General features: G+C 44.4%; 3 protein-coding genes across 4 annotated transcripts; 1 reads left to right on the plus strand and 2 right to left on the minus strand.

Moving 5' to 3' along the window:
- On the minus strand, positions 1 to 3,408 carry ccdc92bb (coiled-coil domain containing 92Bb). 2 transcript variants are annotated; one of them, XM_015961554.3, is made up of 4 exons: positions 3,130 to 3,408; positions 2,845 to 2,996; positions 2,727 to 2,774; positions 1 to 2,235 (listed from the first exon to the last, which is right to left on the minus strand). In XM_015961554.3, the coding sequence occupies exons 2-4, from the start codon at positions 2,972 to 2,974 to the stop codon at positions 1,550 to 1,552; spliced, it is 864 nt and encodes a 287-aa protein (XP_015817040.3). In that variant the 5' UTR covers positions 2,975 to 2,996; positions 3,130 to 3,408; the 3' UTR covers positions 1 to 1,549. The 2 variants fall into 2 exon arrangements, with proteins under 2 accessions (XP_015817040.3, XP_070411951.1); XM_070555850.1 differs by having other exon boundaries at positions 3,120 to 3,408.
- A 6,589-nt stretch (positions 3,409 to 9,997) lies between these two features.
- On the minus strand, positions 9,998 to 17,175 carry LOC107386893 (F-box only protein 40). Its single transcript, XM_015961556.3, has 9 exons — positions 17,128 to 17,175; positions 16,930 to 17,016; positions 15,468 to 16,002; positions 12,916 to 13,397; positions 12,524 to 12,703; positions 12,171 to 12,412; positions 11,962 to 12,093; positions 10,458 to 10,782; positions 9,998 to 10,386 (listed from the first exon to the last, which is right to left on the minus strand). The coding sequence occupies exons 1-9, from the start codon at positions 17,173 to 17,175 to the stop codon at positions 10,174 to 10,176; spliced, it is 2,244 nt and encodes a 747-aa protein (XP_015817042.3). The 3' UTR covers positions 9,998 to 10,173.
- A 259-nt stretch (positions 17,176 to 17,434) lies between these two features.
- fbxo40.1 (F-box protein 40, tandem duplicate 1) lies at positions 17,435 to 21,235 on the plus strand. The gene is made up of 6 exons (XM_015961555.3): positions 17,435 to 17,604; positions 17,690 to 18,862; positions 18,974 to 19,260; positions 19,377 to 19,508; positions 20,499 to 20,844; positions 20,922 to 21,235. Exons 1-6 carry the CDS (start codon positions 17,602 to 17,604, stop codon positions 21,135 to 21,137), a joined length of 2,157 nt encoding a protein of 718 aa, XP_015817041.3. The 5' UTR covers positions 17,435 to 17,601; the 3' UTR covers positions 21,138 to 21,235.
- The last annotated feature ends 398 nt before the right edge of the window (positions 21,236 to 21,633 follow it).

Raw genomic sequence — 21,633 nt, forward strand, 5'->3', positions numbered from 1 at the left:
TTTAAAAGTTTAAAGATTTATTACTAATCAAATTAGAACTAGACTAACTGAAACACTAAATGTATGGTGTAACTAAGGTGAATGAGACAGAGAATGGTGTAGTGTGGAATGTTGCTCAGAACCAGCAAATCCAAAGAAGCGATTAGTTCTGATGGGAAATGAAGGTGATGTCTTCACGCTAAGCTTTGGTTAGGAGATTCATAAACTCATTCGACGCCATTCTGTCGGTCTACGTACCCTTAGCGGAAGTCCCCGTTAGATCAGGAGGTATAAAGGCCCAGCTAAACCTATATGGAGCCGAAGCCTGCAGAAGCAGCCACGGCAGCCGACCACCAGTCTTGAGATACTTCCGGGTCACGACAGTTTTGATGGCTTCTAGCGAGACCCAAACCCGGGTCATGATGGTTCAGCTTTTATTCTGAAAGGAACCGTTGCAGCAGTTGGAACAGCAACAGATTTTATCCAGCTTGTCGTTGGTTCATTTGGCTGAAGAGGAAAGTTACGGAATGGCCACTTGGACAACTTCTCTAGAAAGCTTTGAACTGCGTTAAAGATGACTCGGGCATAGTTTTATACTTCGGATGTTTTGGTTTATGGTCGAATGAAAAGATGACAGATTCACCAAGCACCACCAAAACCACGCCTCCGTCAGATCTGGCAGATTCTGATTGGATCAGTGAAAGCAATGTGTCACGTGTATTATGTCGACGCTTTTAACGCTACGTGAGACCAGTCCTAGTGGAACATATAAAGTCATATTACTTATTATATTCTACAGGATTATAATAAAGTAATTAATATTTTGATTTCACAGATTGATCACATCTTATTATTGACTAACTGTTTGATTAGCTTTATTAAAAATAGAGTTCTTTAATTTATTAAAAGGAGAGAGTCCATTCTTCATTCTTCTGTTGAGCTGGAAAGAAGCAGCTAACAAATGCATGAGACCTTGAGGCCATATCTCCTGCTGACTAGTTCTGTGTCAGAGGAGAGGGGGAAAATTACTTTAGGTGGAAAACAGTCATTTCATTCCGTTACAGCCGAAATGAGTTTTCTCCGAAGAGTGGCTGGGCTCTCCCTTAGAGGTAGGGTGAGAAGCTTGGTCATTCGTGAGGGGCTCGGAGTAGACCCGCTGCTCCTCCACATCGAGAGGAGCCAGTTGAGGTGGCTCAGGCAACTGGTCAGGATGCCTCCTGGACGCCTCCCTGGTGAGGTTTTCCGGGCACGTCCAACCGGGAGGAGACCTAAAGGTAGACCCAGGACACGGTGGAGGGACTATGTCTCTCACCTGGCCAGGGACCACCTTGGGATTCCCCCGGAGGGGCTGGCCCAAGTGGCTGGGGGGAGGGAAGTCTAGGCCTCTCGCCTTAGGCTGCTGCCCCCGCGACCCGACTCCGGATAAGCGGAAGAAAATAGATGGATGGATCTAAATGTGTTAGCTAGAAAAGTAACAAACAATCTGGAACCTACAGACAATCACAAAGTTACATCTGTCTCCACGGAAACCTCTAAAACCGAAGCTGTTGGACACCTGCAGAGACTTTTGTCAGAGAGCAGTTTCTCCCTCCCCTGCTCCCATGTCCACCCTCCTGTGGACCCTGTTGTCCTCTATGTCCTCCCACTCATCCTCTCCACCATCCTCATCCTGTGATCCTATTGGCTGGCTCAAGCGAAGGAGGCGGTACCTGAGTGGCACCAGGAAGAGGGCTGGGTCAGGCATGGAGTGTGGCCTCTGTGGGTATGTCACTCTCTCCTGTGGGATGCAGGCTCTCACCCGTTCTTCCCTCACACTGACGCTCCTCCTGTGTCTCGTCTCTGATTGGTTCAATGAGGCAGGAGGATGTGGAGACAAGAGCCATTCCGAGTCTCCATCTTCCTCCTCCTCCTCTTCTTCCTCCTCATTACCTCTGCCTTCCTCCTCTCCTCCTGCAGCAGCACCTGCGCTTTGGTGCTGCTGGAAGAGTTTTAACCGTGCAACGTGAAGTTCGTGATGGAGGGTCGTCGTTACAACATTTTGGTGTTGAAGCTCTTGATTCAGCAGCGTGATCTTGTGACTGCGGCGCTTTAGCTCCTCCAGGAAGCGTCGTTCTTCCTCCTTGAGGCTCCTTCCGAGTGCAAAAGCTCGAGCCTGGCTGACTCGCAGCTCCCCACGTGCCGTGACCATCACGCACTGCTGGCGCTCCAGGAGGCGCTCTGCAGCCTCACAGCGATTTGCCAACTCTTCTTCCTCCTCTGGGAGACACAGAGGAACAGATTTGTGCTCAGAATGTTTTACTCACATGTGTGCAAGTAAGAAAATGAAAACCTGCAAAGTTTCTGCCAATATAACAAATTCCTATCTGTTAGTCCTTGAATGAATGATGGTGAGATGGGCTTTCATCTTTCCCCCCATCCAATGGCACTAATACGTCATCATACAATAAAGACAAATAATGCAAACGTTGAGTGTCTTTTTTTATCTTGATATTTAAGCAGAAAAATGTGCTTTTATGACAAAAACAGCAATCAAAGGTTGTATTTTATGAACTGAACATATGTTTTATATTATGTCAAATTTTAAAATATTTATTCTATTTTGTTATCATTTATTCTGAAAAATAAATTGTATGATAGTTTTAAATAAAATGAAAGATCAAAGGATCATTTCAATTTGATTTGTCCAGGGTTGTCTATAATTACAACTAGCTGTGTTGCACTTTATCTGTGCAGAGCAGTTTTCTTACCTGTCGCGTTTCTGTCAGGAAACCTGGAGTCCAGCTCACAGCTCAGCTCTGTCAGAGGAATAATTCCATTAAAGACGAGGAAGAGGATTTATAATACGCTGGAGAAGCCCAGACTGACCGTGACAGCGCCTCTTCAGGTGTGAGATCTCCAGCTGAAGCCCGGTCAGCATGGCCAGGTGTTCCTGCTTCAGGAAGATGATCCCCCTCTCTACACTGGCCACCTGCTGCTCCAGCCTCCCCCCATCCATGGTTCAACCTCCTCCACACAACCTGAGCACAGATGTTTGCAGCTGGATGAGTCTCACTTGATGTAACTTGTGCACATAGACTGAGATGTATTTTCGGCTGCAAATGATCTTGCGTTCCGACAATATGTTCAAAAGCTGCTCTGACTATGGCCTACTGTGATGCTGAAGCTGTGTCTTCTCCAGAGAGCCTCTCATGGACCTCCGACCGGTGCCTCTGTCCTTGCTGCAGCGGAAATGGAGCAAACGACCCTCGTTTCCTCGTTGCATGCGTGGCGAGCTGCCTCACTGCCTGTATTTTGCAAATTCTGAATGAATCCTGCAGGAGAAGCAGGCTGATTAGAAATAACCTTCTCTTAACCTTCCGATTTTACGTGCAGTGCGGCGCTGCGGTCACAACAAAGCGCTGTATGACGGGTGATTAGTGCCACCAAGCAGCAGCAGCAGCAGCAGCATGTCGGGGGGAGGAGGAGGGGCTACATGAGAGTGACTGCTTTTGCATGCACCCTCATGTCAGATTTATTGTTCCTTTCTGTTTCGTTTATTTAGTGAGAACATCTTAGTTTTAGAACATTTTGTAACTCATTATGATTTTATTCTTTCTTAACTCTTCAGGGAGGAAGATAAAACCAATGTTTAAGACAATAGATCCTTTTACTCTAAAGGAGGGAAAATGTTTTATTTATTTTTATTGCTTTATTTTTTTAGGAATGTCTGTATGGGTGTATGTGAGAGGGTGGAGAGATGAGGGGCTGGACAGGATTTGATCCCCAGGCTCCTGGGTGAGGGTCACATGCACTGACCAGTCAGCCAAAGGGAATTCCCCTTGGCCAAGTAGCCAGGGTGCATGATTATGGCGTTTAAAGCGTGCCACAATCCGTGCACGCGCATTGGGTCCACAGCGCGCGTGTGAACGGGACTCGCGAGCGAAAATATACATGGCAGCGCGCGCGTGAATGGGACTCGCGAGCGAAAATATACATGGCGAGAGGTCATTTGTGCACTGAGAGGGAGCAAACTGTGTCTGTGAGTGCACAAGTGACAAACCTGCGTGCGCGCTTTGCCAACGAGCACACGGCAGAGGAAAACGTGCGCGCGCGGCAGCCTCTCTGCGCGCAGCCTTTGCGCGCTCGGTTTCTAATTCCGCTCGCTCGGCTGTGAGGGCTTTTGGCACTCTGGAGGCGTGGCCTGTGGCAGATCTTCCCTGTCCTCTGATTGGTTAGTTTACCCCGCACTTTACTCTCTACCTATCTATATAAAAAAATCTGAGATTCAGCAGCTGCTGTCATAGCTCAGCTGGGAGAGCGGGTGACTCTCACTTTGGAAGATCCAGGTTTGAGTCCGGCCAAGGAACATAGAGTTGATGTCATATTATTCTTTCCTAATTCCTGTGATATTATTTTACAGTTGTGACCGTTCAACTGTCATTAAACGTCCGAATGTTTGCTGGGCAGTGTTTTAAAAAGTGCACATAAGCTAGATGGTTTTTACCAGGTAAAAATAGACTTGTGGGTGTAGGTATGTTCAAGTTTAAAAAGTTCTTGCCTCATTAATGTATTGTTTATTTTTTTCAGCATTTAATTGACAAATTATCCTTTCAAATAATTAATTGATGAGTTACATAATTGTCCATTTAGAATTGTTGAATGGACTGAGTCAAGTTTGGTGCACTTTATATATTTCAAAACATGTTTTTTTTATTTTAATTGTGCATATAAATAATTTTAATGTTAATTTATTGAAATATTTCTATTTTTTCATTACCTCACCCTTGTTTTGACAAAAACAAGACCTTGCTGGATATTATCACGGAGAAACTATTTGTTCACAGTACATGGCTCAGTGAGGATCTGTATACCAAAGGAGGAGATACTCAGAAATCTGTCTGCAGATTGTTACAACCCAGACTGGAAGTGGTGGGCTGTAATAAGAAAGGAGACCAAACAGAGGAGTGGGGGGTTCAACAACTGATTTATTTAACCAAAGTAAGGATTTACTAAAGCAAGTTAGTGAACAGAAAATGGCCAGTGAGGACTCTCCACCACACAGGAGAGACCCAGTGAAAGCAGAAAAACAGTAGGCTTTGTAGGCAGCACCACACCCTGAGTCCAGGTGCCTCCAAGGCTGCTTAACGAGCTGCCTACAACAGAAGAAAAACACAATTAAACACAAATGAAAATCCAATGAGACGGTGGGGGCATCACAACACGTTCAGGACTACCCAAACACCAGTAATTCTTGACTGCACTGATCTGAGGTGTCAATGGCCATATTCCCCTCTCTTCCAGAGTCATATATTTTCCTCAAGTTCAACTGCACTCTGAAGAGGCTCATTTGGATTGTGCCACATAGGCCAGTGACCTTTGTCTCAGCACTGTATGCTGGAACTATCAGCGACCAACCTGGGAATCTGGTGTGTTGAAAATGCTACAACTAGAGATGGTCATCATGGTAGACAGGGGTTTCTTCATTGATGACATTGTGCCCTGCAAAGTGTACAGGCCAGCTTTTCTTTCTGGCAAACCTCAAATGTCTGCATGTAAAGTTATAGAAACAGAAGCCATAACATCTCTGAGTGCATGTGGAGCGCTCCATTCATCTGGTCCAAGAACACTAGGTTTTTGATTGTTATTCCCCTCCTTGCATTTGTAAACAATCAGCTATATGCTGTGGTTTTTCTCCTTACCAACTTTTAAAATAGCCCACTAGTGAAGGCCTGGGCAAAGAAGCCTGATGTCTGAGAACCTCAACATATGTACGGCAACCACACTGTATATTTACACACTTTCATAAAGAAGCTGCATATCAAGCTTTCATTCAGATGACCTTCAACAGTGCTGCACCCTACTGAGGGACATCCGAGTAAAACCTTGAGATGGCCATTTTCTGTTCACTAACTTGCTTTAGTAAATCCTTACTGTGGTTAAATAAATCAGTTGTTGAACCCCCCACTCCTCTGTTTGGTCTCCTTTCTTATTACAGCCCACCACTTCCAGTCTGGGTTGTAACAATCTGCAGACAGATTTCTGAGTATCTCCTCCTTTGGTATACAGATCCTCACTGAGCCATGTACTGTGAACAAATAGTTTCTCCATGATATTATCCAGCAAGGTCTTGTTTTTGTCAAAACAAGGGTGAGATAATGAAAAAATAGAAATATTTCAATAAATTAACATAAAAATTATTTATATGCATAATTAAAATAAAAAAAACATGTTTTGAAATATATAAAGTGCACCAAACTTGACTCAGTCCATTCAACAATTCTAAATGGATAATTATGTAACTCATCAATTAATTATTTGAAAGGATAATTTGTCAATTAAATGCTGAAAAAAATAAACAATACATTAATGAGGCAAGAACTTTTTAAAGTTGAACATACCTACACCCACAAGTCTATTTTTACCTGGTAAAAACCATCTAGCTTATGTGCACTTTTTAAAACACTGCCCAGCAAACATTCGGACGTTTAATGACAGTTGAACGGTCACAACTGTAAAATAATATCACAGGAATTAGGAAAGAATAATATGACATCAACTCTATGTTCCTTGGCCGGACTCAAACCTGGATCCTCCAGAGTGAGAGTCACCCGCTCTCCCAGCTGAGCTATGACAGCAACTGTTGAATCTCAGATTTTTTTATATAGATAGGTAGAGAGTAAAGTGCGGGGTGAACTAACCAATCAGAGGACAGGGAAGATCTGCCACAGGCCACGCCTCCAGAGTGCCAAAAGCCCTCACAGCCGAGTGAGCGGAATTAGAAACCGAGCGCGCAGAGGCTGCCGAGCGCTCAGAGAGGCTGCCGCGCGCGCAGGTTTTCCTCTGCCGTGTGCTCGTTGGCAACGCGCGCACGCAGGTTTGTCACTTGTGCACATCCTTGTGCGCTCACAGACACAGTTTGCTCCCTCTCAGTGCACAAATGACCTCTCGCCATGTATATTTTCACTCGCGAGTCCCGTTCACACGCGCGCTGCCATGTATATTTTCGCTCGCGAGTCCCGTTCACACGCGCGCTGTGGACCCAATGCGCGTGCACGGGTTGTGGCACGGGTGTGACGCGATACATGATCAATCGGGTCACAGTGACAGGACGCTCATACTGACGGTGGCACAGGAGTTAAGTGCTCTCCCCGTAATATGAAGGTTGCAGGTCCGAGCCCCGCTCAGTCTGTCGCTGTGTCCTTGGGCAAGACACTTAACCCACGTTGCCTGCTGGTGGTGGTCGGCAGCCTCGCCTCTGTCAGTGCGCCCCAGGGCAGCTGTGGCTACATCGTGGTTCATCACCATCAGTGTGTGAATGTGTGTGTGAATGGGTGAATGACTGATTGTGTTGTAAAGTGCCTTGAGGGGTTCCATGACTCTAGAAGGCGCTATATCAAATACAGGCCATTTACTGTCACATCTTCCCCCCTCTTTCCACAATCACGCCCCCGTGCTCCCGCGCAGGGTGCCACAAACTTCAAATCCATGGACCTACTTGACAGTACTACATGGATCCTGCCAACAACGCCAAATGTGGCAAGGTGGAGGTCCGTTTGGCTGACTGAGTAGTGCGCGTGACTCTCACCCAGGAGTCTGGGGATCAAATCCTGCCCGTGCCTTTGTTTCTCCACCTTGCCACATGTAGAACAACCTCCAATTTTCTGCATGATTCTGCAGCTGCAGAGCAGCTTAATTCACCTGTGTCCCACCTCAGCAGCGACAGAACTCTCTGAGAAAGCCTACTTATGCAGTTCAACAGCCCGACCACATTCAAATGTGAAGCTTTTTTTTTGCCTGCTTTTGCTATCAGAATGTCATGACAGTGCTACCGCCTGACAGTAAATGACAAGAAATCCAGTTCTGCTCAGTTTTGGCCTTTTAAAGGCGTGGGTTATGAACTATTGATCAGCTATAAAATAGCCAGTTTCAGTTAAATTACTGATTTCAAAAAATTTCTGCTCAGAAAAATGTTTTGTTTCACTCCCATTTCTTCTTGAAGAAGAAGAAGAAGAAAATATAATTTCTATAGCGCCTCTCAAGATAAAAATCACGAGACACTTCACAAAAACAAAAAATGTAAAAATATAAAAAAGCATTTAGAAAATGTTTTAAAATATATTTAAAATGAGCAAAAATAGACAATTGTGATTTAAAAAAATGTTAAGAAAGAGAGAAATAATTGGAAATGGGGAAATTAGTGGATCCTGAGGAAGAGAGCAGAATAAAGAGAGTGGTGAAGAAGGTCATACAAAAGCCAGCTTGAACAAGTGAGTCTTCAGCTGCTTTTTAAAGGAGACCACTGAGTCCACTGATCTCAGGCTCAGAGGGAGAGAGGTCCAGAGTCTGGGGGCCACAGCAGCAAATGATCTGTCACCTTTGGTCTTTAGCCTGGTGCGCTGCACAACCAGAAGGCTTTGATCACTGGACCTCAGGGACCTGCTGGGGGTGTAGGGACTAAGAAGATCACCAATGTAAGATGGTGCTTGTCCATGTAAGGCCCTATACCAGAACCAGGATCTTGAAATGAACCCTGAAGTTGACTGGCAGCCAGTGAAGCTGGAGGAGAAGCGGGTCTGTTGTGATCAGTAAAGTTTGATGTAACAAGTGAATCACTATCTATTGACAGCTCACACACTCAGACACGTGACGATGACAAGCTTAAACTAATCTCATGACACATTGCTTTCTGTTACACAAATCAGAACTCCTGTATCTGATGCAAGGTGTGGTTTCTGAGGTTTGTTGGCAAAACCCCTTTACATGTCAAATTCTGATTGGTCATGTAATCAAAATATGGCCATCATTAAATCTGAACTCACATCCTGACTGAGTCTGTTGAGCTGAACTCTGACTGGCCATCGGAGGAAAACTCTTCTCCCAACGCATCTTTGACAAGCTGTCAAAACCTTTTGCACGCTGCAGCTGACACAGCTCCGACTCTTTCAGAGTCCATTCTTAGACACAAAACAAGTCCACCTGTTGTTGTGACCTGGAGATGACTCTGGAGTGACCTGGTCGTACTGTGGTTTTTCTTACTAACCTCGGTACCTTGGGGTCACCCGACCCCTGACATTTCGGAAACAAAAGAGAGTCTCCGAAAGGGTACGTAGACACGACAGATTGCGCGTGATGTGGTTTTATAAACCATCACTCATAGTTTATAGCAGACCAAATTCACTCCCACTCAGAACTCAGTTTCCTCAGAAATGAGGGTTCTGATAACATCATATTCACACATCATCACACCTCACATTCCATCCACTTAGAGGAAATGTACAATTTACACACATTTAAAAGACAGGTATACAGATATTGATACAATGTCAAAAAGGGTAAAGATAAATCAGGATTAACATGCAAGCAATATCAAAAACACATATGACAAAATGGAAAATTATATGTAGGCTTATACAGTGGGCTGTATTTGTAATGCAAAGCCATCACATCCATAAAGCTATTATTTCAGGCGGCAGCCTATGTGCAATTGGGTCAATTTTCTATGTTTTTATATATTTTTGTCTTTGTTTTGTTTTACCAATAGTTGGTTTCAAACAAAACCCAACTTGTTCAGTTCATGTTGAAAACTAACAATTGAAGGTACGTTGAATAAAAGTGATTGAAGCGTATTCTACACAATGTTATGGCCAGTTCATAGCCAGCTGACAACAATTTCTTTCCACAATGTGGAATATATATATATATAAATATATACATACATATATATATATATATATATATATATATATATATAAATATATATATATATATATATATATATATATATATATATATATATATATATATATATATACATATATATATATATATATATATATATATATATATATATATATGTATATATATATATATATGTATATATATATTTATATATACATATATATATATACATATATATATATATACATATATATATATATATATATATATATATATATATATATATATATATATATATATATATATATATATATATATATATATATATATATATATATATATATATATATATATATGGGCAGGTACCGTGGCAGCAGCGGCAGGTGCCACTAAAAGCCGTGGCACCACCCGGAAGTGTCAGAGCTGCCACCGCAAGTGTCACTCGCGCTGCCGCTGCCACAAATCGCTCCTGCTGTCTCTCTTTTCACAGGCAGACATTAGGAAATTAGAGGCAGAGTAAAGTTTTGTTTCTGATCTTCAGTTTTTGGATCTTTTTTCTGGAAAATGTTTGATGAGACTTTGACTTTTCAGATGTCTCCCGGCTTCCTCACTCATGCTGGGCAGAGGAACCGGCTTGCTCTGATCAGAGGTCTGGTAGTACGGACAGACTTTTAGATGAGCAGATATCGAAGTTAGGCCAGCCATGTGCCACGAATCCACAGAGGAGAACAGGTGACTGAACTCCCACACCTGGAGACAAACAGGAGCAAAGTCATGAAATGTAAATACAGGCTGATGGTTTAAAGTAGTTCATATCTCACAGGCTTTGCCCTCCACTTGGATCCATGTGAGGAGCTTATCTTCTCCCAGCGGAGCGTGACCATCCCTCTCTCCTGGAGCAGAGAGGAGCACACCTGCCTCATGAGCCGGGACACCAGAGCCAGTTGAAACAGGGAAAGGCTATCTAGAAAGCTGGCCATGTGGACCAGCACCTCATAAGGAAGTGAGCTCAGAGAGTCTTCTCCTCCTTCAGCTTGACTTGTACTCTTCATTTGAGCCATGGAGGAGTCTGCAGAGCTGCCGGGAGAGCTCTTATCCAGGCAGGGTTCAACTTTCGGACGCAAGTTGAAGCACTTCAGCTGCTGGCTGTAAGAAAGTAAAAAGATTTCAACTGATCTTGTTAAACCCGTTTAATACGGCAGGATAATCACGCCAATTTTTGGTAAGCCTTGTCCCGGCATTTCTCAAAGTTGTGCACAACTTCTGTATCTTCTCAGACGCTCCTACCTTGTGTGGTGAGTTACAAGCACTCTAGTCCACTTTGGAGAACTTCGGGACCGCTCCGATTATAAATTCAGCCTTTCAAACCTGTTGGACTGTCTTGGTCTGATTTTTGGTGAATGTGATGTGTAGCCAATCAGATAGCAGGGTGACAAAGCAGCACAGCACGCTCCTCCTCCGCCATGTTTGCTTACTTTGGTCATGTTTTATCTCGCGAGGTTTGCGATCCAAGCAAGGATTGTTGATGTTTTGTGGATATTAGTGTTTTGGTAAAGAGTGTTGCTGCCATTCGCAGACAATTTTGAAACGCCAATGTTTTGGTCCTTCTGTTTGCTTGTCTGATAGTCTTTTATGGGCCATTCCCATCTGTACTGGGTCGGCCCGGGCCGGGTAGCCCCAGTCGGCCCCAGCCTGGCCCGGTTGATTCCACACATCCTTGTCTTAAGCCCATGTGGGCTGATTCTACCCACCAATCAGAGGCTTGCTCTAATGGAAGGTGTGAATTTGCTGTCAGCAGTGGGTGTGTTGGCCCTGGTCGGCCTGAAGCAGACCCCCTCGAGAAGAGGGCTGAGAATGAGCCTTGGGTGGCCTGGAAAAATACCAGGCCACCCAGATATGTAAACAACTTACGCTACCTGGCCCGGGCCGACCCGGTACAGATGAGAATGGCCCATTAGCTTTTCCCTGCTGCTGAGGGATGCAAATCCTCTTGCACAAAGGGGATTGCAGTGGAGTGAACTAAAGGTCAGCTCATGCATTCAAAACTACATGCAAAAAAAAATTATGATGACATCATGGACGAGTATAGAAAATTATTTAAAGGTGAGAAACACATTTTCTGAACTAGAAGGCAGAATGGGCTGCAGGAAAATGACTATAGATCGCTAGAGGTGTCCAAAAAAGACATTTTTTTAGGCCTCTCTCTTTAAAATCGGGGGCTCTATGTTACCCCTGATGTGTAAAAACCTTAGATCCACCCCTGGTTGCTAGAGAAATGTATATCTTGAACCGTGAAAACCTTGAAGTCAGATAGACATTTCTCACTTGTAAGTGACAGTAGCTTCATGTGTGGAGGGATGAAACCTCCTGTGGCTGTAGGTGCATCCTAGATATGCCAGAGGGCATCTCTGTTCAAACCATCCACTCAGACACATCTGGATGTCACTGTGCACATTCCTGGGGTAATAAAAGAGAATTACGATGGTTAAACACACCATCCAGAAGAATGTTGCTCCTTTAATGCTGACTCTGACCTGTAGTGTGTGGCAAACTCTCTGCGAAGGAAGGTGTGACCACAGAGGAATGTGAACACACAGCTGGCTTTGTTGTTTCTGGTGCTTACGCTTTCCGCCTGGAACTGCAGAAGGAGCTTCAGTGGTTTGTTCTCCATCACGTCTGCCAGAGTTGTTTTCCCTGCAAACGGAGCTGAGCGGAAAAAGTGAGTCTGTGTCCCCACGTCCACATAGAGCCCGTCCGAGCCTTTTGTCTCGCTGATCTGCAAAATGCAAACAAGGCTTGCTGTCATGTCGTACAAATGTTTTTTATTGGATTTTTGGATCTTTTTTTTAAAGGTAATTGATTAAATCGTTTGAGTTACTCTTCACACCTTGTGGCCCATGACTGCTTGTTCAGCGTAGCCCAGTAGAGTTGCTGCAGCTTCATCACCGAACCAGTCATCCTGGTTGATGTCCAGGTGTGATGTGTCAACACCTCGAGGTTCGGTCTGCACTCGTCCTGCTGTTTCATACAGATGAATCCGCCGGCGGTAGCGATAACTGTCAGGGACCTTTCGGCAACAAACAGGTCAACATATGTTCTGTGTGCGCCTCTTGTCTGGTTTTATGAGGCTTTGTGAGCAAACAGTAATGGGGCAATCTGATGAAACCACACGCTGCATATTAAGGTTGTTGTTTGAGGTGATGTGTTTCTGATGCAAACAACGAGTCTAAAGTAAAACTGGACCTTAAGTCCCTAAAAAGTTCAGTGTACCATCCTCACCTTGAAGGAGTGCAGTGTCTGGACTGGAATCGGCTCCAGGCTGCCGTAGACAAAGTCTTTCTCCCTCGGCGTGCAGGCCTCGATTTGCCCAAAGGCGAGCAGCATGCGCCCATGATGCACCATGTACATGTTGTACTCCTGTGGAGTGAGCTCCTGGCCCAAACGCTCCAGAACCCCCTCCTGCCATGGAGCCAGTCCCGTCTTACTCGTGTCATGAGGAGGGACGGCAGCAGAACTGGCTGTGTTTGCATCTTTCTGCTTCCAGGAGCTTCCTCCACTCTGTGCTTTTTCTTTGTCTCCAGGTTTTTGTGTTTGTTTTGGATTTTCTAGATTTTCTTGAGCGAGAGCGCAGGCACCTTTCTCCATGTTGAACATCATCTCAAACAGGTTGTATTTCTCTAAGTTGATGACTGAGCCGTGTCCTTTGATGGCTGCTGCGGTTTCCGCAGCGTTAGTCTCAGTCTCACAGTTTTCAACAACACCTACACAAAAACACAGCAGGTTTGGAACACTTCAGACCCATTTTCAAATTTTAAAGTCTGACAGGTCTACATCACACTGTCACTTAACATTCACAAACTCACCCATCTTGACTCGGAAGCTAACAGTTAGCATTAGCAGCTTCACCACACATCAGAAACTCCTCCAGGCTTGTGTTATTAGTGGAGATAAAATCTCCATGTTGAAGTTAGTGGCAGAGTCACATTGCTATTTTCCAATGTAACGTGAGGAAGTATGGGTTTCTGTGCTAAAGGCCGTATTTGCCCGGCTGGGTCAAAGCTGGGTCACGCAGCACCTTCACCCACAGATTAAGACCTAAGCCGCCAGCAAGTCTGAAGGAATCCACAACAGCCGAACACCTGCATCTCCAGAAGAAGGAATTTACACAGTCTAGTCATAATAAAACAGAGTCTTAAGCTTCCTTTATTTTATTAATGTTAAATAGTCATTTGATCACTTTGCTCATTATAAATGTATTTTAATTAAATGAATGATTATTATGCTTTGGGTAATCATAATGAACTATAATGAATCAGTATACTTAATTAAATAATGTTTTTGAAGATGTTTAGCGATGACCTTCACACCTGCTCATACAGGTCCGGATCCACAGTAACTTCAAAACACATTTGCTCTGACGCACAACAAGTTTGCTTTGGGAAGAGAGGTTTCGGTAAGGAGTCAGAACGAGAGTGTGAACGGAAGAGAGCAGAAGTGCGGAACGAACGCCACGGGGAAAGGAGCCCTGCCGGCTCCTTTTCTCCCTCCACGCTATTTCTGTCAAGCCAGACAGAATAGCTGAAATGCAACCAGCTAACGCAGACTCGTCCCAGAGTCTTTTGATTTCTGAGTTAATTTAAACATGAGAAAGCGCATCTGCCTAACGCTTCAGCAACGTGTACCGAGGTCAACTCTGGACTGGACCGTCGTACACCTTTGTCTTCTCTGTCAGCAAGGTGTCATCTGGATAACACATCCTCCGAGGTCCGGATCTAAAAGAGGGTCCTAAGTACGGTGAGGCAGAACACGACCAGATAGCGTTCTGATGCTGGTTTTCTAATAAGAACTAAAGTTTAATTGCAAAACATAATTTTTCACTCAGTTCACCTTCTCTCTCCCTGAAGCAATCTCAGACACCTGCTTGCACGCATTCATAATTCCATCATCCTCAATCTTAGCCCATCCAACACAAGGTCTGTTTGTGCAAGCTTAAAATATCAACTGTTAAAGATTGTCCAACAAGGTTGCCAATGTTGATTGTTTTTCCTATGATTGTCATTTCAAATCGTTAGTTTAAATTGAAGAAATAAATCTCTTAAAATTTAAACTTGTCTTTTCATTGAACTGAAACACAAACGGATATGACCGTCAGTTTATCGATGAAAACAACCTTTGAGTCTTCTTACCTCTATAACATTTGGTTATTAATTTGTTAAATTAATATTCCAGATTATTATGTAGAATGGTTCATCTTTCATAAAAGAGCCAACAACCATTACCCTACACCAATCAGAGGCAAGATGTCCAAATATCATGAAGTAACACTCTAAATCCTGCCGTCTGAAGTTCAGCTGTGATGTGGGTCACTGCTAGTTCCTGGAAATGATGCGCCGGTGATTTGAAACAGGAAACTGGTATATTTGTTCTCCATGAGAATGATTTACAAGGCATTAATTCCTACTAGAGACCACTGCAAATGTACTGATTAAATGAGTGAACCACATACTTACAATATATTTTTCTTTGTTTTACTGTGGAAAAGAGATACCATGCAATTATTTGGATAGCCAAAGATTATGTTTTGTGTGACTAAACTCTGCTGCATTGATTCCAGTGTTTGTTTTTTAATCAGCATGTATTTAGCAAATTTGGTTCATTTTTAGGATAATTTGGGTTAAAAAGAGTCTTAAATTCTTCCAGTTCCAAACAAATTTGAACTCAGGCTTTGGATTTTTGAGCACTTAAAAAACAGGAAATGAATAAATATGCAGAAATAGAGTAAATTCGCAGAAAGTTTAGGTGTCACAGACCATATCAGCAGTGTGACCAACCTTCACTTCTATTTTCCAGCCCCCCGGCTGCTGTTTCCTCCATTCCCTCATCCTGTACTTCCTCCTCTGTCAGCTCTGGATAGAGAGGCTTCATTTTGAGTCGACTGTAAAGATCCGACTGATCTGCAAGAGCCATGGCAACATCTAAAGCATCCCCCTGTTCCTCTCGTTGCATCATCACATTGTCCTGCAGGGAGTTAAAACTGTGTGGGTTTGTATCATCCACTGGCCACCGGAGCCACTCCATGGAGCAGCACACCGCGCTGGCTGGACACACCTGGAGGTGAGCTGCCTGAGAGGAGCGGGGCAGCTGGACCAGGCAGCCGTAAGCAGCATTCAAACAGGGCACCCTCACGTTGGGGCAGAGCAGCAGGTGATCCTCCTCTTTGCACAGGTGGAAAACAGCACCGCAAAGCAGGCGACAAGGGCTGACCGCACAGCTGGTAGAAGCCTCCACCCGGGACCTACAGCGCAGACTGAAGCAGGAATCACAGTGGAGGTGCTGCTGCAGCCTGGAGGCTCGAGATCGACGACTCTGGAGGGAAACATGAAAAAGGCAGTAAAAGGCAGATCAAAAGTTATAGAGTTGGGGCAGATTTGAGGTCATAAGGAAGTTGATTCCATGGGGATCAGAATCATCACAGAGACCCAAACTTCTGCTGATAAACGTTTGTGACTCACCATATTTGTTAACCTGCCAAAAAAAATAAAAGGAAAAAGACAGAGACAGAGTAAGCATTTAATATTCTGGATTTTACAAATGAATCAAAGTCAGAAATCACTTCCTCTGAAAACATTATCACCTGTCCACATAAGTGTGATATTTATGCACAAAAAAATCCCCAAGTGGCCAAAAATGTAATTAACAAGGAAGATATAGCCCCAGTCTAAAATCAACATGCTAGTCTAGACCAACTCTAATGGCCAACATTTAATTACATCACTAAAGCACATTAGCATTTACCTGTAGATGGATAATAGCACAAATATAAGTTTTTTTTTACAGAAATGTCAAAAATCTACTGGAATTTGAAATGTCTTCTTTAAAAATTCACAGAGACATTGTTAAAAAATACAGAAATGTCCAAACAATTATATAAAATGTGGATTTATGTGTCTGTTTTCATGAAAATGCATCAATTTTGGTTTATATTTGAACAAGCGTTTTAACAAATAACCCAAAAGATATTCTCATAAGATGCAGAACTTAAACAAATACACCTTTTCCATTCTGCACTGCCGTAACCTAGACACATAGGCACACATACTTAGATACTCTTATTTTGTAAAATTCACTCTGGTAGATGACAAATGTGATGCTCAGTCTTGTATAAACCATAGAGCTAAGCTGCAAGTCCAAAAAATATACAGCTTTCTTAAAAATGACACTGATTGCAGAGTTTTGCTGTAATCTTTTAAAATTATGCAAACACAAAAACATTTCAGTGATGTGGGATCAGGCCTTTCTTACCAAGTCTGCAGATGTGTTGTTTTGTCTCTTTAGTTTTATAATGCTGCTCTCTGTCCCCGCGTTCTTTAAACTAGAGGGTTAAAATTAGCCAAGCAGCAGCAAGCAGGTTCAGAAGGAGAAACTACTCCCCCCAAGAGTCTCACCGCTAAGATTCTTCCATGTATTCTTCCTAGTCTCTGCTGTTTTTACGCAGGCAAGCTGAGTTCCCCTCCCCACTAGATGACACTGTCTGGACATGAATCTGGTCTCAGGTGAACGTTTGGAGTTTCTGCAGGTTTAAATCAGTTTCCTGCAGCTTCACAGAATGAATCATAGATGCATCTTCTTATGTGAATGTTGGAGAGGGCTCGGTAACCCAAACCATGCTTCGGACCACCTGTGTAACATTTCTTAGTCAGCGCTCAGCTCTATTTATAACACCTACACATAACACTGACACACATACAAGTACACGCAGGAGCGTGCTTCTCTTCTTTTCAGCTCACGCAGTAGTTAAGTTTTATTACTTTTATATCCCATAATCTGCTACAACTGTACGATTTCCATGTGTGCTTGTATTTGTAAAAGTATGATTGTTCTGACAGACTGAAGTCGGTGTCTTTTTTCTTTGCAGGACAGACCTGTAGCTTCAGATAAAGAAACCTGACTGCAGACAAACTGAGGATGGTATGATTTCAGTTTCTAACTTGATGTGACACGATGAGGGCACCACAAAGTCTGACATGTCGTGACCTTAATTGTTTCCCTCCAGAGTCGTCGATCGCGAGCCTCCAGGCTGCAGCAGCATCTCCACTGTGATTCCTGCTACAGTCGGCGCTGCAGGACCCGGGTGGAGGTTGATGTGAGCTGTGCGGTGGTCCCCTGCAATTTGCTATGTGGTGCTGTTTTCCACCTGTGCAAAGAGGAGGACCACCTGCTGCTCTGCCCCAACGTGAGGGTGCCCTGCATCAATGCAGTGTACGGCTGCACGGTGCAGCTGCCCCGCTCCTCTCGGGCAGCTCACCTCCAGGTGTGTCCGGCCAGCGTGGTGTGCTGCTCCATGGAGTGGAACCGCTGGCCTGCAAACGATGCCTGCTCTCATCCCAACACAGAGCTGTATGAGAATCTGCTCGGTGAGCAAGAGCATGGAGGATGTCTGGACTTGGCCCTGGCCCTGAAGGACCAGGAGAGCCTGTTTCACTCCATGAAGATGAAGAAGCTCTTCCCAGAGCACATCCAGACAGTAGAGGAGGAGGAAAGAGAAGAGAAACTGAGAGAAGAGGAGAGAAGGAAGGAAAAGGAGATGAAAAAAAAGACCATGATGGAGAAGGAGGCGGCAGAGAGGGCAGCTGCAAAAGAAGTCAGCGAAAATCTCTGGCGGTCAATAAACATGTTTAACCTCCCCGATGAGAAGAAAGAAGAGAGTGAAAGTGAGGATGAGTTTGAGAGTCAGCCAGCCCTGACTCAGGAGGAGAGGGAGGCTCTCGCCAGGTCCTCCAGAGTAGATGCTGATCTGTTGGAAAACTACAATGCCTGGGAACGAATGTTTAGCATGGAGATGGGTGGCTGCAGAGAAGCTGAAGCAGGCAAAGGTCAAGCTCAAGGCAAAGGGAGGGGCCTGGGGACTCTGACTGAGGAGGATCCAGTGGATAACTGTGCAGGTGCAGCAGCATCCAGCAGCTGCACACAGACAAAAGGTGCACAATCTGGTCCTTCTGCTTCCTCCTCTGGCCTCACTCGACAGCCTAAAATGAAGAAGTTTGTGTACGGGCGCCTAGAGCCGATGAAAATCATCACAGTACGCACTTTTAAAATCCCGACCAGCTTCACAGCAAGGCAAGGCCGCATCCGCAACCCTGGTTTCTACAAGAGAGAAAGTAAAAGTGTGGATACCAGCGACCTGGGGGTGGCGCTGCAGGACATGCCGCTGTGGGAGGAAGTTCAGGTGAGGTAAACCTCCCGTTTACTTTTCATGAGAATGTTCCTTTTAGCAAACAAAAAGTGGTCAAAAAGCTGAAGAACTTTGAGAATTTTCCTCCGATCTGTTCGGTTGTAGGCCTCCCTGCTTTGCTCTTTGGAGAGGGAGCGCAGGGGTCACCTCATCGCTGAGACCTCAAGCTCCGACAGTCTGCTGACAGATGAGGGCACGCAGACTTACAACTTCCTGTCTGCTCCCTTCCGAAGAAGCACATCGCTGGCTGACCTAACAACCGGGAAACCTCTGGAGCTGCACCTTCAGCTCCAGGCGGAGAGCGTCACCAGCCGGCACAATAAGGCCAGCTCTGCCTTCACTTTCATCTGTGGACACACTTTCCAGCGCAGAGAATATGGCAAACATTATAAGTGAGTGTTTGTTTTGTCATCAGCTCACATCAGGTCAGGAGGACGCAGCTGATCAATGAGTCTTCTTTCTTAAATTGATTGACTCTGTTTAGAATAATCAACATTCTGCTAAACAGGAATGCCCACAGTGACATCCAGATGGGTGTGAATGGTTGGTTCCAACAGAGATGTCCTCTGGCATATCTGGGATGCACCTACAAGCAGAGCAGGTTTCAGCCCTCCACACATGATGCCACCATCAACTACAAGTGAGATGAGCGCCAATGTCTGAATACGCTCCCTGAGACTGTGACCACGCCGTTTATACATGTGTTCATAATCCATCAGAGTTAGTTTAAACCATCAGGTACTGGACAGTTTCAGTACCTTCCAAAATAAGCCGTTTCAGGGCCCTGTCGCTTTAAGAAAACAAGCTGGAGCTGGCCACGCCCACTCATCCCCCACTCAGGCTCCAATATCTGGGAGGGGCTTGCAGTAGAGCCTCTGCTCCTCCAGCAGCTGCTTTCTCTGGCCTGTGAGAGGCGGTTTTATTCTACTTTCCCTGTTTGTGACATCACAAAAGGGGGACCTTTTTAAATGGCTCATTTTACACCCATAATTCCTACTGACAGAAAACAGGTGGAGGTTTTTTCCACATCTGGGGTGTTTACAGAGGCAACAGGGACCCACATGACAGCAAAAAAGGATGCAAAAGGTGATTTTTGTACTATATCCCCTTAAAATACATTGAAATGAAATTTGATATGGTGTTAGCTGAGAATCGCTCTCATCACACACTCCAAGTGTTAAAAGACTGTGAGATTGAGAGACATTCCTTTTTTTTTAAATAATAATAAAATAATGCCTTGCAGCAAGAAGATTCTGGGTTCAAATCCCGGCTTGGGATCTTTCTGCATGGAGTTTGCATGTTCTCCCTGTGCATGCGTGGGTTCTCTCTGGGTACTCCGGCTTCCTCCCACAGTCCAAAAACATGACTGACGGGTAATTGGTCTCTCTAAATTGTTCTAGGTGTGAGTGTGTGCACGCTTGGTTGTTTTTCCTTTGTGTCTTTGAGTTGCCCTGTAATGGACTGGCAACTTGTACCCCACATGCTTGCCTGGAGATGGATACAAGCCCCGCGATCCTGTGTGGACAAGCAAGTATAGAAGATGGAGGGAAGATAGGGACAGCACCAATTAAACCTAATTAAATGACATCCTTGCGATAAAAAAATTTCAACTTGATATCTTTGCTTTCAGTGAGGAACTGGGCTGTTTCAGCCTACATCCCAATATCCATTCCTCTCTGACCAGTCCCTCCTCCCAGGCATCCCGCAGTACTGTGGACTCCTCTAAAGCTCAGAAGAAGAACAAGAGTTTATGTCATGATGAAGGAGGAGAAGACTTTCTGAGCTCATTGCCCTATGAGGTTCTGGTCCACGTGGCCAGTTTCCTGGACAGTTTGACCCTATCCCAGTTTTCTCTGGTGTCCCGGCTCATGAGGCAGGTGTGCTCCTCTCTGCTGCAAGACCGAGGGATGGTCACCCTCCGCTGGGAGAAGATGGCCTCCTTACAGGGGAGAACCATGTGGAGGGTGGCCCAGAAGGTAAGCCAAGAAAGAATGTGAGTGAATGAAACCCTTCTGAATTAGAACACCATCTCTATCTCACTCTGTCCCCTCAGGTCTGGCAGTTCAGCACCATGTTCTCCCCCATCGACTCCTGGTCGTTCCGAGATATTCCATCCATCTCTGAGCATCTTAAGGACTGCCCCTATAACGAGAAAGAGTACAAAACAGAGAAGATTTGTTTGCCACGTGCCAGAGAAGAAATCAGAACGAACAAGAGCTGCGAGGGTCCCACACTGGTCTCTTTGTTCCAGCAGAAGATCATGATGTAGGAGAGCCAGGGTTAGAAATAAGGCAGCGGTGAACATTCGTCACTGTTTCCTGTTTATTTTTTCCAACTCCTGTGAAATAAATCAAACCTTAAAAATTGTTTAGAATGATCTCTTAATAGCACTTTAGAAATGTTGTTTTCAATCTCAGAATATTTTTAAATAAGTCCCTGATATTGCCTAAAATAAAGTTTATAAGTGCTTATTTGTGTTATTCCTGTTCGTTATTAATTTATTTAAAAGAAAACTACTTTTTATTAATGATTTCAATGATTTAAACTTGAATAATAGTTGAAATGATAGCATCCACCTTTGGTTTTGGAGCTTTGTCACCAGACCATTCAGCAATTCAGCCTCATCAGCTGTTCTCTGCAATGCGACGAACAAAAGACCACGGTGGCCTTTCTATGAGATAATACCAAGGCTGAGCATCACCCGCTACACTAATGAAGCTGCTCATTCACAACCGTCACAAAAAAAGGCTTTTTTTGATTTAGCT

The sequence above is a fragment of the Nothobranchius furzeri genome, chromosome 10, assembly GCF_043380555.1.
Source record: "Nothobranchius furzeri strain GRZ-AD chromosome 10, NfurGRZ-RIMD1, whole genome shotgun sequence".
NCBI classification, from domain to species: Eukaryota; Metazoa; Chordata; class Actinopteri; order Cyprinodontiformes; family Nothobranchiidae; genus Nothobranchius; species Nothobranchius furzeri.